The 19,073-nt window shown below is 40.6% G+C and overlaps 1 protein-coding gene across 3 annotated transcripts in view; it reads left to right on the top strand.

Moving 5' to 3' along the window:
• Positions 1-18,116, top strand: part of fam171a1 (family with sequence similarity 171 member A1) — a 36,322-nt gene extending 18,206 nt beyond the window's left edge. For all 3 annotated transcript variants that reach the window (XM_060861479.1, XM_060861480.1, XM_060861481.1), the window contains exons 4-8: positions 1,956-2,114; positions 4,160-4,336; positions 13,680-13,799; positions 14,598-14,712; positions 14,998-18,116. In XM_060861479.1, the coding sequence (XP_060717462.1) occupies positions 1,956-2,114; positions 4,160-4,336; positions 13,680-13,799; positions 14,598-14,712; positions 14,998-16,585 (2,159 nt within the window). In that variant the 3' untranslated portion in view covers positions 16,586-18,116. The remainder of the gene's footprint in view (positions 1-1,955; positions 2,115-4,159; positions 4,337-13,679; positions 13,800-14,597; positions 14,713-14,997) is intronic.
• Positions 18,117-19,073: the final 957 nt, after the last annotated feature.

Raw genomic sequence — 19,073 nt, 5'->3', positions numbered from 1 at the left:
TGTACTTTGGCTCCAAACGCATACAGTGATGGAAAGAGCAAAATTGTGTGTGTGTGTGTGTGTGTGTGTGTGTGTGTGTGTGTGTGTGTGTGAGCACCTGGTTCTGTTATGCTGCACAGTTGAAGTGTGGTGTGGCTACAACTCGCTGTCATGTCCATGGAATGCAGACTCCCTACAATGGAAACTCGATGAACTCATCACTCTCCAGAGCCATGCAAGAGGGCCACGGCTTCATGATTTACTGACCTGCTCGGTTTAGCGAGAAAGAGATAAAGACAGAGTGAGAGAGAGAGAGGGGGTAGATTTTACACTACTGTACGCTACACTACAAGTGTGCTAAATCAACTAAATTACCACAAAATTAAACATTTGTCTTTTCTCTCTATTTTTCTCTTACAGTGGCACACGGTTGGCTAGTGTCTCTTTGATTGACAGGAGAGTAAGAGTAATGTCCCTCCCACTCAGAGCACAGTCTCCTTTAGTTCATATGGCATCATAAATGTTTTTAATTGTATATATATTTACCACAGAAGAACTGATTTTATCCGTAGAGCTCGTGATGCAAAACCAATTCATTTTTGAAGACTCTGGGTTTATTTTTATTTGTACTTAGAACATTTGAACATACTTGGTACAAACCAGGGATAATTAAATAACAAGTCTCTATTTACAGTAATATGATATTACTGATGTTTATCTAACACCCGTCAACGCATGAGAACGTGACAGAAGAATCCAAAACCCTACATATTCTTCCATCAATTTTTCCTTCACAAATTTTTTGCGACAGTATATCAGTTTGGCCAATGGAGCAGTGAGCTTAGTGACTAGAGAGAGCTGCCTTTCTCGACAAGTCAAACGCTCGGTTGCTAAAATCCATTTTGCAAGCTGTTCCAAAGGTAAGAAAGAAGTCTGTGTGTGTGTGTGTGTGTGAGTGAGAAAGACTCTACCTAAACAAACCCACCTCTTTTCATTTTCAATTCTCAGACAACAGAATGCACAACAGCAATACAGGACCACATCAGGTTCCACTCCTCTTAGACAAGAACAGGAGTCTGTGGCTACAGTGGGCTTAGGATTAAACACACACACACACACACAAACACACACACCTACATGCTTTTCAAGGAAGCAGGGGAGTCTTATTAAAGATAGCACTGATAGACGTGATTGGAGTTGTGGGTGTAGCAGGCCATTCGGGTAAGAGCGTCTGTCCTCTTATACGTGTGTGTGTGTGTACCAGTTTGATGTGTTTTAGGGAGCACTAGTGTTCTGTTTTTATTCACTCAGCCTCACATAAACAGCCTTCCTCCACACACAAACACTTCACTGGTGGAAGTGTTGCCTGTGACTTTACATGAGGGAGCAATGATCTTGCGCGGACACACACACGTACAAGACTTCACCCCATCTGCTGCAAGTCAAACACTCGGTTGCTAAAATCCATTTTGCAAGCTGTTCCAAAGCGTTTACATAGTTTTCGATGACTGGATCGACTCCCAGACATCTTGATGACGTGATGCACTTCATGTGTTATATGTATAGTGTGTCTATACAAAAAAATATAAATCCTTCACAAGCTTCGTTACCGCTTGTTAGCTTTGTTACCGCCGGTGTGAAGTGTATTGGCGTAATGTGTGCCACAGAATATTTCATAACACACAATAATGACTTCTCTTACTGATTATTTTCCCATCAGCATTGGCAACAAATTAAAATCTGATATATCAAGTCTTGTGTAAACAAGTGAGGCAAAAACGAATATAATTATTATCATCAATATTGTGGTCAATAATATCACAGTATGCATCTCTGAAATATTACAGATATTGTGATATTACTAGTTTCACATCGTAATTAAATATTCCCATAAGAGAAGCTGTTTGATATGTAGACTGAATGGAAATGAGTGATGTTTTATTAAGTGGTGTGTGTATTGTGTGTTTTGCATCCAGGATCTAGGCTCCAGCCGTGGATTCAGTTCCAGAGGCGAGCTCTGAGTCTTCCTCCTAACGCCACCTACACCAACCTGACCGCCTTCCTCACTGTGACTCACTCAGGGCAGAACACACAGCACTTCCCCTACCTGCAGGGCCTCGGCTCTAACAGCACAGGTAACACACACACACACATCTCAGTATCTTTTCTAACAACAATCCTGTTCATTTTATTAACAACATTTCAAAATCCCATTACTACCCCTCCTGTTTTCTACTCACGAGGCAACTGCAGGGCTCCCAAGTGTCACACATTGAGTGTGACAGTCACTCATTTCGGTCTTTTGTCATGCTCTCCCGCCACACATTGTGTTTGTCACGCAGAAAAACTTACCGCAGCACCCAAAATGTATCTGTCCGCACCGCTGTCTCTATGGAACCGGGCAGTAATCAAGCGCATCTTCCCTGGAGCTCTTAGTCGAGCCTGACACTTATCAGCCAATCAAAAAAAGAGGCTACACAATAGCCAATCAGAAAATAGCACTGTTGTATCTGGGTAAGATTTAACGCAACAACCAATGAAAAAAAACATTCATTAACTAGGGTATTTTCGATGGTCGGATTGAACAAAACCTCAACACAAAACAGCTTGTCTCTGGACGGGACATTGTCCTCAATCATGACCCTAAAAATGTCTGGGCTTGAGCCGAACTGTTTTATATGGGAGCAACATTACAAATGATAAAGGAGTCCAAAAAGGCAACAAACACTTACAATAAACACCACCAGTCATAATCTCTCTCTCTCTCTCTCACTCTCTCTCTCTCTCTCTCTCTCTCTCTCTCTCTCTCACACACACACTCACACACACACACACATAAATGAATAAATGGAAATTGAACAAAAACTTTGTGTTTGGTTAAATTGTGGTCATCAAACCACAATTAAAAAAAATTGTGGTCAACAAACACAACAACATCCCCATTATTATGTTTTTTATTTTTATTTTGGGGGGTTGGAGATGTCACTCTTGCCTGTCTTCAAAACTTGAGAGCCCTGCAACTGGTTAAGTACGCAGTGTTTAAACACACTCAAGATAAAGGCAATCCCACAGGGAAGGAGTAAGTAAAGGAGTATTTTGTGTCTTGGGCTCCTAATCAGGCCAACAAAACAAAAATAGCTAACAAAAAGTGGATCACGCTTGCTTAGGCAGCTTTGTTCATAATCTTTTTTTTTTTTATGTCTATTCATACTATAACTGGCATCTTGTACTAGGCTGCCAGTTGTATGGAATGTGCTTTGTGCAGAAGTCTATTCATCTCATTCCTGTGTACTTATAAACAATTAACACAGTTTACCTTACATGACCAGCGGTAACACCGGTATTTACGATCTGATTTACGCTCAGGTGAACAGCGGGCATGCGTTTTGGGCACTGAAATGGAGTTAACCGGATGATTCATAGATTGCACTTGGGCTCCAGGGTCAGTCGTAAACCCTGTCGATCGTAATGGCACTAGCTCATCGTGGGCATCTGAGAGCCTCGTGTATGCAGACTGAAGTAGATGCTCCATGAGCAGCAGTTTATGAAGAAGCTCATGCAAGTCAACAGGAGTTTTTCCTGCTAATGGTTGCCATGGTAATAAGTAGGTGGTGCAACTAGCATTCGAAATCAGTTTTCTTTCCGATCAAATAAAACGTTCTTGAGGGAAATTTAGTGTTTGTAATATGATAGGAGACGAAGGAGAAACAGTTTGTGCTCTTTGCCAGGGATCCCGTGTGCTGTATCATCATCTCGGTTGCAGATTAACTGTTTATATTTCAACAGAATGTAATTTTCGGCACGGCCTATTTTGGATACGTGGCTTTTATAAATAATAAAGATAGTAATAATAATAGAAGGCTCCTTGTTGTCTAGTGTAGATCCATAAAGTGTAACAGTAAGTCATGCATTTTTAAATGCCCTCATACAGTATGTAACTCCACTGCCATTTTCGCTCCATCCGATTCTCTCTGTTGATCTTCAGGGATTTAATTTGCCAGTTAGATTCGTCATTTCAGTACGTACCGTTATCTAAATGGCTATACGGTAGAGCTGTGTTCTCTTTTACGGACGATTTTACAGTTTTCCACTTTTTCTCCACACTCCTTTTGTTCCACACACTCATTTATACCTCATTGCATCTCGACTTATTCACTGTCTGTCTTTCTGTCATTGGTAGCCAGCGATCGAAGGTTTGAGCTAACCCCTGTAGCTGCCATCAGCGTACACCTTTTGGGAAGCGATGGGGCGGAGCTTCATGTCAGCGAGCCAATCAGCGTGAGCATTCCTCTCCCTGCCAATAGTGGCTTGAAGGAGAATGACCACATTCCTGCCTGGAGGTTCGATCCCAAACTCGGTGAGTGTGCACGCTCTCTTTCTCTTACACACACACACACACACACAAAAGAACATTATGTTAAGCTTCCAGGCGACCATTTTTTTTTTGTGTTGGTGTGTGTTCGTGAATAGTGGAAAGATGGAGTACCAGATTTCCTGTTCCCTTCATCTTCTAATCAGCAGGATAAGTTGTGTAAAATGTTTTAAGGCTGGGTGCAGGATAGGAATGTTTATAAAACGTCAATAGAATGGTGGTGGTGGTGATGTTCTGAGTGTGGAAACTGAAGGTCAGCCAGGTCACAAGGAAGTGTTGTAAACATCATTTGAATGGTGCTTTAGAGCTGTACAGCTCCCACTTTTTACTTACACACACATGCGCACACACACAGAATGGGTGTGTGTGATCTTTATAAGCTGAAGCACTCTATTCATCACTTTATACTATAAACAGTTACTCTTGTAATGAACATTTGCTACAGTGTTGGTTTAGTCTCTCACTTTCTTGTTGTAATGATTATTTTTAGTTTGTATCATAGTTTTTTTTTGTTCCCAAAATTCTGATAAACTCCGTAGGCTAGAGCAGGCACCTCTGTTAAAAAAAAAAACCTTGGTAATACGAACATAATACTCAGTAATGAAATGGTACAACATAACACTGGACCAAATCGTATCCAAATCACAAGGTTTTTTAATTTTTAATCCAGCCAAATCTGGTTAAAGTGACCTAACACAAAAATACAGAAAAGCTTGTTGTTTCTATTGTGATCTCTATTTCTAATATACATTCACCAGCCAATTTATTAGGAAAAATTGTACACCCGAGCGTCCACGCGGCCGTGGAATCGGCTGAGACAGACACGGAGCATCTCCAGAGCTTTTGTTAATGGTGGGGTTTTTTTGCGCCAGTTTGGGTTCCTTAGCTTATTTCAGAAACTGCTGATCTTTTGGGATTTTCATGTAAACAGTTTATACTGTACAGAATTGGGAAAATAAAAACCGTCCAGTAACTGTCAGTTAGTGTTAATTTCGTCAGACGAGACGAGACGAAATATGTTCGTCAACAACCTTCTTTTTTCATGACTGAGACGAGACGATGACAAGACTGCACCACTGTCCAAAAACGCTGACTAAGACTAAATTAACATGCATTATTGTTGACGAAAAAAGACGAGACGAAAATGTTTTGTATAAAATAAAAACTAAGATAAAATCTCTCTTCATTTTCGTCTACAATTGTCTCTACTTTTTCATCAGCTGTTACGCCTTTAAAATATTCACAACGAGTTCGCGGCTTCGCGCTGTTTAGTGTGTGTGTAGAAACAATTCGTCCACACGCCGCTCAAAAAAAAAAATAAATAAAAACTCCTGAGCGCTAGTCCACCGTCTAGGCTTTTTGTGTTAAATTATATTTCCTGTCACTGCGCAGGCTCTTTTATTGTACATGACAGCTTATGTCCCGATGGCCGGTCTTTGCATTACGATTAAAAGCAGTATCAATAAAGTAAAAAATGTGATGTGCAGTCAAGTTCGAGTGAAACATACGTGAAACACTTTTTTACTGAAATCTTTATCAGTAATAATCTCAGTAATGTGTTATTTAAAAAAAAAAAGACTACAATTTTTTGACTAAAACTAGACTAAAATTAAAAGACTTTTAGTCGACTAAAACTTGACTAAGATACCTTGAGTTTTCTTTTGACTAAAACTAGACTAAAATGACGAGACTTTTAGTCGACTAAAACTTGACTAACAAAAAAAGATATGTGAATGACTAAATATGACTAAAACTAACAAGGACATTTTGCACAAGACTAAGACTAAGACTAAATTAAAAATAGGTGACGAAATTAACACTACTGTCAGTTCAGCGGGACGAATCACCGCGTTAAAGAGAAAGAATGGCCAGAGTTGAGAGGGAGGCTATGCTAAACTCAAAGAACCACTCTTTTACATCTGAGGCTACAGTGTGTATACAAACACTGTACAGTTAAAGATTGTCCATTTTCGCTTGTGGTGTTTTCCCTCTTGCTTCCATTCCTCCATCGCGGGAACCACAAAACAGCCACAATGGCATGTTAAAGCCATTAATTTTCTTCATTTGCTTCAGCTAGTCTTGAAAGTAAGAAGCCTGTTACATATCCAGTGAGGAAGCGTCCACTCTTTTGGGAAATTGGAGCTCACTGATAAGGTGATTAAACAGGGAATCATTCAGCTGTAGAGTTTATGATCATTATCTTTGTTTGGTTATGTCATGCGCTGGTAGCTAAAGAAAATGCATTGAGACTGAAGTGCTCCATTTTCAGTGTTTGACAAAAATTTTAAGCATGTGAAACTTTTTTTTTTGTTAAAACATCAGCAACATTTGTAATGTTTGTTGACCTGAATTCAAAATAAAGAATTGTTCTTTATTGAATTAAAAAAAAAAATTGTTCTATCGTAAATTTAACGATGACTGAAAAATTCATGCCATTGTGAATGTTGTTTTAAAGACGCACAAAAACGTGGCCAGAAAAACACTTGCCTCATTATGCCATCATTGTCCTAAACTCTTACGTAAAGGAGGTCGGATCTGCATCGGATCTGGTTTCATATGCAAACCTAGCTTTTAGAATTTAAACAGGCTTCGTGTGATTTAGTAACGAAAATTCAAAAATAGACGTTAAACCATGCCATACAATTTAGAATAATTTTGCATAGTCAAATTAATGAAGGTGCTGTGTTTAAATATGTGTACCAGTTTACATATATTATGTACTTTGTATGTAGACCTTTATTAATTATACTGTTTTCACTGCTTATGTTTTTGCATTGTTTTTCGATCATTGGTGTTTTCCCTGCTCCCTACTGACCCAATTTAAAGTAGAGAGCTGAGGTTTAACTGAGTGTGTTGAAATAGGGAATACACAAAACACATGCAGGATGGTGTTACAACAGGACCAGGACCGATACAGTATACTGTGTATAAATCTTTGTGTACCACGTACAACCTTTATACACGTCGAGTCGAGTAGCGGCTATAGTAGAGAGTACGTTATTAGTTAGTAAGAGGAAATTTGGTGAGTAATAGATATATTACATATAAGACAAATAAGAAACAAGGAATATATTACAAGAAAGAATTGCTCAGAAATATGCCACCCAATGGACTTCCTTGGAAGCCCTGTAACCTTTTCCCTTTCCCACATTATTTTGCTAATTATATTTTTAACCAAAGTTCATGTCCTCGCTTGAACGATGCGCTGAAATGGCAGTCTCACGTTCTGTCAAGGTGAACAGAGAATGTTGTATGTTAATTAATGCTTATCAATCAGTGTCAGAATTCATTTCAGTTAACTAGGGGGATCCCACCGTAACTTTTTATCTGGTCAAAAATGGTTCTTTATTTTTACATTTTTGACCAAAAAAGATTAACTGGTCCTAGTCTCCTTAATCTAACACTTGAGAAATAATTTTTATGCTAATGATCAGTAGACGGAGATTAAATATGTTGCTTCTTTCCTTTACTCGCCACACTTTACAGCAGACAGATTTGAGCAACAAATCATGATTTTAAAAAAAGACTTAAGTCACAGTGAAAAACAAGTGTTTTAGCTGCCTATAAAATGTTTTTGTTAACTTCATAACCCTGTCTGGCTTAGTGGTTAGCACGTTCGCCTCACACCTCCAGGGTTGGGGGTTCGATTCCCACCTCCGCCTTGTGTGTGTGGAGTTTGCATGTTCTCCCCGTGCCTCGGGGGTTTCCTCCGGGTACTCTGGTTTCCTCCCCCGGTCCAAAGACATGCATGGTAGGTTGATTGGCATCTCTGGAAAATTGTCCGTAGTGTGTGATTGTGTGAGTGAATGAGAGTGTGTGTGCGCCCTGCGATGGGTTGGCACTCCGTCCAGGGTGTATCCTGCCTTGATGCCCGATGACGCCTGAGATAGGCACAGGCTCCCCGTGACCCGAGGTAGTTCGGATAAGGGGTAGAAGATGAATGAATGAATAACCATGTCACGGCATCTGTGTGTGAAGTTGGGTAAGGGGTAAGGAGTCAGGTTACAAACACTGTGGTTAAAAACTGTCTGTCTGCCTCAAAGCTGTCTAAAATCTCACTAGCTAAGCGTAATTTCCTCAAAAACATGATTGGATTAAGTGGTTGTATAGCTGTGATTCATCGCAGAATAGATGCAAGCCTTATCAATTCCGTTTGCAATCAGATCCTGGCTGCTCCTGAACTACAGACTAAATAAATCAGTTTTTTTTAAGCGATGATTTATGGTTTTCTCCCTCAGAATGCCGCACATATTAAACTACATTTCAGTGAGTAGGCAGCAGCGAGCAGGTCCTTGTATCCACCTATGGTAGTAGCACAACTAGTAGCCAGATTTTTAGCTTGTGTTTTATTTATGCCGATCCTAATAATTAGATGCAGTAAATTCTTGCTAAGGCACAGGTCTAAAATATCCAAACTCTACTCTTACATCTGGTGATTTGCGGATCCGCATTTGGTTTCTCAAACTCCTGAGGGCACAAGGTGGGCAATTTCTCTCCAATTACATCAAGTCAAGAGGCTTTTATTGTTATTTTTGACCAAATATACCTAATGTAGTACACAGTGAAATGAAACAACGTTCTTCCAGGACCTCTTCGTAAAGACGTAGAGCTACATTACTGTAAGCTTCTTACAGTGCCAGACAAGTGACAGCGCAAACAGACAATATAATAAACTATGAGACAGATACACAAAGATAGCTCCAACCAGTACAGAATCCATTTGGTGTTCAAAAACAGATGTAGCAACATATAAAAATGTTCAAAATGAACGCAAAGATGTTTAGGTGCGTGTGTCCTGTCTGTAAGAGGTCTCTGAGACCTGATTCAATAGTCATTATCTGTTGATTAAACATGTTTCAGCTGGCATTATGCTTTGGAACCCTGCTGAACTTCCCTCACCATCTGTTCCTAATCCAGTCTATCTATTAAATCTGATTTTAATACATCAGTCTAAGCAATAAGTTTACTGAAAGCAATATAGAGAGTCACATTAGTTGCAAATAGATCTGGAAGGATGAAAGGTGTGGAAAGTGTAGACAGACAGACAGACAGACTGGACAACGGGTTCTTCTGTAATATGGGTCGTAAGCAGCCAGGGATAAACAGAGGAAGAGATAAGAGGAGGACAGGATGGAAAACAACAAAGCTGACACTAACTCAATTTCAGCTTTCTGACTGAGAGTTTCAGCTTTAGGCTCCCGTCCAGGCATTGTCACAGGAAAGAAATGCCACGAGTATCTCATTACAGCCTTTTGATCCAGACGTTGACGTTCTGATGATGTAGGTAAACACGGTTAAGCTCACCGTTGGAGCATGTGAATGTAACGCAATCATATGTGATTAATGTGTCGGTTTGTGTGACATTAGGCCTTTTGTCCAGCTGGGCGTTGCCGTGAGATCTTATTCACGCAAGCCTGAAGCCAAATTTCCATTTGAGTGTGTTTTTACACAAGCCTGTGCGTGCACTTACATGATTACAGATACAGTGTAATCGCTTCCCTTGAAGTGTTGTCATTGTCACGTTTCACGTAATTACCTCTAAACTTAATATGAGAAGCATTAAAGGAGCGATTTGTTACAACACTTCTCCTTCCCTCCAGCTGACACCAGTTTCTTTGCTGAGGCTGGATATATCTTGAGTTATCTCGATAATAGCTCGGTATTGAATTGGAGGCTACGCTAATTTCAGGACAGAAAAATATAAGCCTGAAATGAATATTTTATGTGCTTAGACATGTTTAAAAGTTACAAATTGCACTTTTAAACAGATGGATCAATAGACACTAAGCTAAGTTATAAAGTATACAGAGGGTTGGTCCTGATATAATGCTAGATTGTGACTTATGTACATACATACATACATGCATTAATGACAATAAGGACTCGTTTAGTCGAATTCTCTGTTTAATGTAATTGTTTTGTAATGCCTTGCCTTCCATATCTGATATAGTGTAATATAATTAAACACGCTTTTGACATTGAAGTCACATTGTTGCTATGATTCGAATCCACTTTTTGGATGAACATAAAGTGTTCAAACAAACTATGTTTTTATGTTTTATTAAGCAAATCCCATGTGCCACACATGTGCCTCTAAATGAATTCGAGTCATATCTCAGTGATTTCTTCACTAAAGAATTGGGTATGTAATGGAAAATTGTAGCTCATTAAAAACAGCACACTCTGCATTAGATCACAGATAAGTCATTAAGTACTTTTTGAATGTAATGGATGATGTGACATCTTTGCTTGTGTGTGTATGTGAGAAAATGGCTTCTTAGTACAGTTTAACAGCAGACCGGCTGTGATTTAGTCCTGGTTTTTATTTCATTAATAAAATTGGTTTGATGTTGCACATGCTTGCACATTGTATTCTGTATCGCTTGTATTCTGCTGTATTGTGTATTGCAGTGTCAGTGAGAGAGAGAGAGTGTGAGTGAGAGAGAGACTGAGAGAGAGAGTGAGAGAGAGAGTGAGAGAGAGAGTGAGTGTATGTGAGTGTGAGAGTGTATGTGTGTGTGTGTGTGTGTGTGTGTGAGTGATTGCTGAGTCAGTGCGGGTCAAATGGCAATCGATAGAAACTCCGGCTGTGGTGGAAAACCACTGAAAATATGCTGCATCACTAAACCTCTCGTTCTTTCAATGTATCCCACTGATTCTTTCCACCCGATTAAACTGACTGCTTGTGTTCAGTCTGTAATTTTACTTCATGTACTTTATTTCTTTACTGTACTTAGCAAGTATTACTTTGGTATATATTATTGTCATTATATGAAATGATATACTTGTACTCTTGGTGAATTACATTTCCAGGAAAACAATGTTTTGCTCTTTATTTTTATTGTCTGTTCAGATCATTTTGACCTGATTTAAGATATTTTATTTCTTTTTATACAATTACAGTAAAGCGAATCTAAAATTAATAATCCTATTTCTACACAATGTTTTTACACTATTTTATGTTTTCTTGTACTGTTGGATTCATTCTTGAAAGAAATTAGACATAAGCAAAGTTACCTGCTGAAAGAATACAAAAAGGATTTAAAGCTTAAAAATAGTAAAATATGCCTAGAAATAGGCGAAACAAATCTTATTGTTTGCTTTAGTGTCGAGTGTCTGGATTAATGTCTGGATTGAAGATATTTTAACATCCTAAGATGTCATTTTGTGCAGTGTAACATAATTGTAAATCAAATTAAATTCTATATATTGCACATATTTTACTTCAAATTAATTCATTAGCAAAGTGTGTAGTAATATTGAACTAAATTATGTTTTTCATGAAATCATTACATTAATGTCAAATCATCAGTTAAAACCTTTTTCTTTTTAATCATTTAAATACTAATATTTTATTTATTTATTTTTTTCAAGTAAGGTTCTAGACACTTGCTTTCACGAGGAATAATTTGTTTTCCACTCACTCACTCACTCACTCGCTCGTTTTCTACCGCTTATCCGAACTACCTCGGGTCACGGGGAGCCTGTGCCTATCTCAGGCGTCATCGGGCATCAAGGCAGAATACACCCTGGACGGAGTGCCAACCCGTCGCAGGCCACACACACACTCATTCACTCACACACTTCGGACAATTTTCCAGAGATGCCAATCAGCCTACCATTCATGTCTTTAGACCGGGGAGGAAACTGGAGTACACGGAGGAAACCCCCGAGGCACGGGGAGAACATGCAAACTCCACACACACAAGGCGGAGGCGGGAATCGAACCCCCAACCCTGGAGGTGTGAGGCGAACGTGCTAACCACTAAGCCACCGTGCCCCCCAATTTGTTTTCCAAATACTTATTATTTTTTCTCAACCAAACATCATCTTTGTAGCTCCTGTATAATTAAACTGGATAAACAGAAGGGCCAAAAGACGTCAAATCTCTATGATTTCCATTAAGATCGAGTAATTACAGCTCAGTGCTTCCACATAGTGGTATCGTTTATAAATTACTTGAAGACTGGTGCAATCTGGTCAATTCTGTCTGATTTTAATAATAATAATTATTAGGCCAAAGTTTCATTATTAATATGTGAAAATACTATTAAATTGTTCCTTCGACCTTAAAGAAAGATCTAAGACTAAGGCAAACTTTACCAGCATCAGAACATATAAACAAACCACTAAAATATAAATGTTCTATTTTAATGTAGGCTTGAATTCTTGTATCTGATTGGTCAGGAGGTGTTTTTTTTTTTTTTTTTATAAGAGCAGCGCTGACAGAAGCTCTGACTCTTTTATCATTGATACAGCAGCAGACGGTCCATTTATTCTTGAGTTATGAGAATAATTAACATTGATATGGTGAATGGTTTTCTGTAAAGAGGAATTATTTCACATTAAAGGTGGGGTCTCCGATGTTTGAAAGCCAATGTTGACATATAAATTCACCAAAACAAACACGCCCCTAAGCCACCCCTGTATTGATAGCTCCACCCACACATACATACGTAACTCAGGCAACTACTGGAAAGAAATGTATCTTTATCATAGCTGAAGGGAAGAACAATACGAATTCAACTTAAGTAAAGTTGGTCACATGTTCACAGATTGGAGTTTCCCGAGTCAATAACTCCTGAGCTAAACGCTGTTACTACACAAAACGCGGTTGTAGCTGCCTCTCTACATTACATCGATAGAAAAGAGGTGTTATTTGTGTAGTAACAGTGTTTAGCTCAGGAGTTATTGACTCGGGAAACTCCAATATGTGAATATGTGGCCAACTTCCCGCTCCTTCAGTTCTCTCCAGCGCTGGAAAGCTGATCCTATATTAACACGTCCTACTTCTTGCCTTATCGTAAGTCTTTCTTCTCTTTCTTTCTTTGTTTTTATCCTCCATGTCAATGTTAAAACCGCTTTCTGCTAACGTCACACATGCGCACTGAACACTCTCTCCGCCCATATTGACAAGACCCACCCCTTTCTGCTCATTGGCTACAAGTTTGTTTTGATTTTTGTTTAGTTTGTCGGCCCGACTCAGTTTTCTGAAGCATTTCTCAAACAACGGAGACCTAACCTTTAATAGTATAAGTTGAAACTTTAAGATTTCCAGACTTGTGACTTTCTCGGAAACATGAAAAACTGTTTTTTTTTTTTTTTTATCTTCTCAACCTCAACTGAAATAAAACCACGAGTCTGATTGTAACAACTGTTTCATATCTACTGTTAAGTAACTAATAAAAAGAATTAACTTATCTCACTAAACTTCCACAATATTAGATGTAATGTGATGGATAAAAAGTACAACTTGTCACTTTTTACTTAAAAATAAACTAAAAATCACTGACGTTATTTTCTTTCTACTTCTATTTTGCTGGTGTAGGAGCCTGGTTGAAGAGCAGTTTGGGCTACGTGCAGAGAGAAGGAGGAGGTGAACTCATCCTCACCTATATCGCCCCTCAGCTTGGTTACTGGGTAGCAGCCATGTCTCCTATAAACACAGGTAGCACGCACGTTCTTTCTGGGTCTCGAGATCAGAATGTTAGCTTCTAGCAGTGTTTATTTACTTGCAAATGTAGATGTGTACTTTTCATTAATGCTAATACCAACACGCATACTTCTGTTTGAACACACTGCTGATGATTTTATACACTACAAAATGGTGTAGTATTCAAGTATGTGATTTGGGACACACCCTGTGAGCGGGGAATTAAAGAAACATCGGATCACGTAGGACTGAGCCGAGGAATTATTTCAGTTTGTCACATTTACATATAATATATATTTATATAAATGCTGCTTTTTTTGTGCTGCTGCTCAGATTGTGGCTCACAATTACTTTTGTAATGTGTTTGTGTGTGTGTGTCTCTGTCTGTGTGTGTGTCTCTGTCTGTGTGTGTCTCTGTCTGTGTGTGTGTCTCTGTCTGTGTGTGTGTCTCTGTCTGTGTGTGTGTGTGTCTCTGTCTGTGTGTGTGTCTCTGTCTGTGTGTGTGTCTCTGTCTGTGTGTGTGTCTCTGTCTGTGTGTGTGTCTCTGTCTGTGTTTGTGTCTCTGTCTGTGTGTGTCTCTGTCTGTGTTTGTGTCTCTGTCTGTGTGTGTGTGTGTCTCTGTCTGTGTGTGTCTCTGACTGTGTGTGTCTCTGTCTGTGTGTGTGTCTCTGTCTGTGTGTGTCTCTGTCTGTGTGTGTGTGTCTCTGTCTGTGTGTGTGTGTCTCTGTCTGTGTGTGTGTGTGTGTGTGTGTGTGCGTGCGCGTGTGTGTGTGTGCGTGTGTGTGTGTGTGTGTGCACGCATGTGTGTTCCAGGTCCTGTAGTTGCAAAGGACATTAGCACATACCACACTGTGTTCCTTTTAGCCATACTGGGAGGCACGGCTCTCATCCTGCTCTTCCTCCTCTGTCTTCTGGTTTGTTACTGCAGGTGTGTGATTTTTCTCTTTGCGCTTTTTCTTTCCTGATCTCATCCTTCATTCATCTCTTTATATTTGCTTTTGTAAGTTCATCCAAAACAAATTAAGTAATGTTTATTGAGAACTAGTAAATAGCAGCTCATTAACACTTGACATTTAAATGGATTTTGTTTTGGCAGCTATATGGTACTAGCAGCTTGTTAGGGATTGTTTATAAAGAAGAATTTGGTGTGTTTGCAGACATTAGAGATGTTATCTTACATTTCCTCTCATATTTCCCATGTCCATGTTTCCAGGAGAAAGTGCTCACGCTCGAGACGAGCTCATCAGAAGTATATTCTGACCTCATCTCTGGACAGCTCCAAAAGAGACCAAGCCACATCTATGTCCCACCTCAACCTTATCAACGAGGCCCAACTAGACCATGTAGGGGTGGAACCAGACCTGCACACACCTATGCTGAAAGACGCCCCTCACAACTCCTCCACCAATGAGCTGGTGTCATCTCGAAACGAATTTGGGAGTCAATCCCAGCGTGATTATCACCGCAGCTACACCTCTGTTGTCTCCTCGACCGTCCATCCTCTCCGCACGTCTGCTTTGTCCTCATCTCCGTATCTGCTGCACCATGCTGCTTCAGCTGGCCGCCTATCCTCAGTGAGCAAGGCCAGTCCACGTGAGCTACGCCTTTCTCCATCCACAACTTCACCCACTACTTCACCAGAGAGGGATCTGGGGGTGGAGCACCGGCCATCTGACTTCCTGCTCTCACGCTCAGTGGATCAGCTGGAACGCCCTCCAGGCCTTCTGCCCGGCCCCGGAGCTCTACTATGCTGTACATCTGAGCTCCAAGTAAGCCAGGCCGGAGCTGGATATCAGAAAGGCCGGCCCACTTTGCTAATTCCCGCCCATTATATGCGGTTGCCTGGGACGCACCCTCTCTCAGGGCAAGCGCTACTGCTCCAGTCAGATGAGCGGAGTGAGCTTGAGAGCATTCGTGCAGAGCTTAATGCATCCCATCAGCCTCAAACCGAAGCAGGGGAAGTGGGGGGCTGCATGGACGAAGGGGTGGAGGAAGTGAACGTAGGATCGAGGGAGGCAGGAGGAGGGACAGTAGATGAGTGGACGACAGCACTACCTGAAGCCTTGTCTATCCCCAACTCACTGAGTGAGGCGGCGCTTGGGGTGGTGCAGATGAACGGAGAAGATCAGCTACTGGCTGAGAAGACGTTAATGGAGCTGAGGGGTGGGAAGCCTCTCCCACACCCACGAGCCTGGTTTGTGTCGCTGGACGGCCGCTCAAACGCACACATCCGCCATTCCTACATTGATCTGCAGAAGGCAGCACATGGCACCAGCTCTGTGGGCAGCAATGATGCCAGTCTAGACTCGGGCGTAGATGTGACCGACGTCACTCCAGGCCGCAAGGCCAAAGTTCAGGAAAAGGCTCCAGTTTTGTCACCCAATGTGGCATGCACATCCCTGGTATTTGTGGAGGGTACTAATGCTAATGCTCATTCGGAACCCAATGAGAGTGAGAGCCAAACTCCTGTCTGCAACCCGGAAGAAAACTCGCTCATTCCTTTGTTGCCCAAATCTGAGACAAAGGATGAGACTATAATGCCTCCTTCACCTTCATTGCTGCCCACTCCTCCTCTCCCGTCCCCTCCTCCTCTCCCAGATCCTTCCGCGGAGAAGGAAGACGAGCCAAGGGGAGACAAAGAACGGATAGTGAGTATTGAGCGTGCCCAAACGCACCTTAATCTCCCTTCGAGCAACAGCGCCCCGGACGGATTGGCTGCTCCTGAGGACAGCGATGAGAACAAGAAGAGTCCATGGCAGAAGCGCGAGGAGAGGCCACTGCTTGCCTTTAACCTCAAATGACCCCTGACCTTCATCCCTTTTCCCTGTGGAACAGCCTTTTGGCTGAAGGACTTCGGGTCAGACTTTTACGTTACGCTACGTGAATCGCTTGTGTATGAACAAAAATCGCTAAACACATTTATGCACAACAGCTATGCCTTTTTAAACAAACTGCAAACGAAAGCCATCGTATGAATGTGAGATGTTTAGCTTTATGAACCGCTGCTGGTGTTCAGGTAAGCAATAGGATCTTCAACTGGCAGCATACAGCACTGAGCACTGTGTCTTCGTCCACAGTAAACATTTAATCACGTCTTCGTCCTCCGTGTCCCAGCACTTAGCTGAACAATTTCCCCTCAGTCTTCCTTAAATGAATCTGTGACTGAAAATCAAGTCTGTAATGATTTTGTGTCCTGTAGTTTCAGTCTCTCCAGCAAGTGTTTGCTTTCTTTTTTTATGCATCAGAGTTGAGTTTTGAATCTTTGGCATCAGTCAAATGCAGTATTTTCCCCTCAGTACAATAATCCAGTCAGTGTATCCACTGTAACATCTGTGAACCTTCCTGAGACTCGAGACTCTCAGCTATGCATTCCTTTATTTCTGTTTTTATTATTATTTTTTTTTTTTTTTTTTTATTTGTTCTTCTTTTATCGTTATTATTATGTGAAAGTACATTATAAGTGTTTGTTATTGTAGTCACTGTTTGATTTTGAACACATTTTAGTGGCCATTTTATTCAGCAGAAGTAGTTGTTTTCCTCTTTGCTCGTCATACGTACATACGTAACATGCTCTGTCTGTCTGAAGTGCCTATGTAGCAGATGCGTTAATTTACAATCCTCACGTCTCCTCACAGATTAGAGCCTATTAAATGTCTATGCTTTGTCCTTTTTGAATTTTTTGAAATGTAGTGCATAAACCTTGTGTGTGTTTGTAAGTGTACAGTGTATGCATGATGTGTCCATACTGTGTGTTTCTCCACCTGTGGAGAACGAGCACACATTTCAGAGTGTGTATTTGGTGTTTTGTGAGTTTGTGTATGAAGCAAGTATGCTACACTTCTTACGGTCGTCACTCCTTGCCCAAATGTTTATTTAGCAGTGAATACGAGTGTGTTTCCTTGTGTTATATTGTCTCAGTGTATGTGTTTGTTGCGTGTGAGTGTGTATGCTTGTGTGCTGGTGTGTGTGAGTCTGTGCACGCTTCTGTGTGCGTGCGCTGGTGTGAGTGTGTATGCTTGTGTATGCTTGTGTGCTGTTGTGTGTGTGTGAGTCTGTGTGCACGTGTGTGTCTGTCTGTGTGTGAGTGCGCTGGTGTGTGTATGCTTGTGTGCTGCTGGTGTGTGTGTGTTTGTGCGTGCTGGTGTGTGTTTGCGTACGTGCGCGATTGTATGAATATGAAATCTGTCCCTGTGACATAACCACTTTTACAATCACTCCTCAACAATCTCCTTTTGAATGTCTGAACTGGTTACTTATGGCGTAAGTCAGTACGATTAGCCACAATTTTAAAAATCCAATTTTAATTAAAGTTACTTATGGTTTTAAAAATAAGTGCTAATATTAATCACCTGTTCCAAATACTTAATCCACTGTGTTCATGTCAGGGAATATTTCTCTGTTCATCATTGCTTCAGCAGGTTCCATCACAATGTATGCAATCATCCAAATAAACTGATCATGTGTCAGTATATGATACATAAAATCATGCAGATACACAGTTTAGTTAATATTCACATAAAATATCAGACCAGGGCGAAAAGTCTGATTTCAGTGACATTAACTCGGGCTTGTTGGATGTTGGCGCTACATGGACTGGATGGAGGATTTCAGAAACCGCTGATCTGCTTGGATTTTCACACACGTCTCTAGAGTTTATACAGCATGATGTGGAAAAACTAAAAAAAAAAACCTCCAGCGATCATCCAACATAACACAACAAAGCTCATGGTGGATGGGCTTCAACAGCAGAAGGTCAAATCTGGTGGCCTGGTCTCCCTCATGTGATCCTCCTCCCTCCTGAATTTAAACATGTAAACATGACCACATTTAAATAAACATTTATGAACTAAAATATTTTAAAAAATAAATAAAAAATGCAGACTGCAGTATGTTTATATGACTATCACCATGTAAAAAAAAAACCCATAGATTAATTATCCATATTTGCAGAATGGCTGGTCTTTTCTCTAGACAGTATTTGCTGAGCCGTGAAATCGAGGTTGTTTTTATCGTTAACGTCAACCTAAATATGAGATCATGAAAAAGAAGTTCAAGAGTCTAGACTAGACTTTGTGCTCTAATACATCTGACCAAATGCACTAGATTATCATTATCATCTAGTAGTCTCTAATATTATGAACAGCAGCTACGTTAATCTCTCTCTGCTGCTTCTCTCTTTCTACCCGCCAAGAGGCCTCCAGAAATTGTACCAGCTCCGACTGTCTTCCATGCCATGAAGATTTTGGACCTCGACTAACACGAGGCCGACCATGTGAGGATCCTGATGCA

The sequence above is a fragment of the Tachysurus vachellii genome, chromosome 25, assembly GCF_030014155.1.
Source record: "Tachysurus vachellii isolate PV-2020 chromosome 25, HZAU_Pvac_v1, whole genome shotgun sequence".
In the NCBI taxonomy this organism is placed as follows: domain Eukaryota; kingdom Metazoa; phylum Chordata; class Actinopteri; order Siluriformes; family Bagridae; genus Tachysurus; species Tachysurus vachellii.
This window is presented reverse-complemented; position numbering and strand designations above follow the sequence as displayed.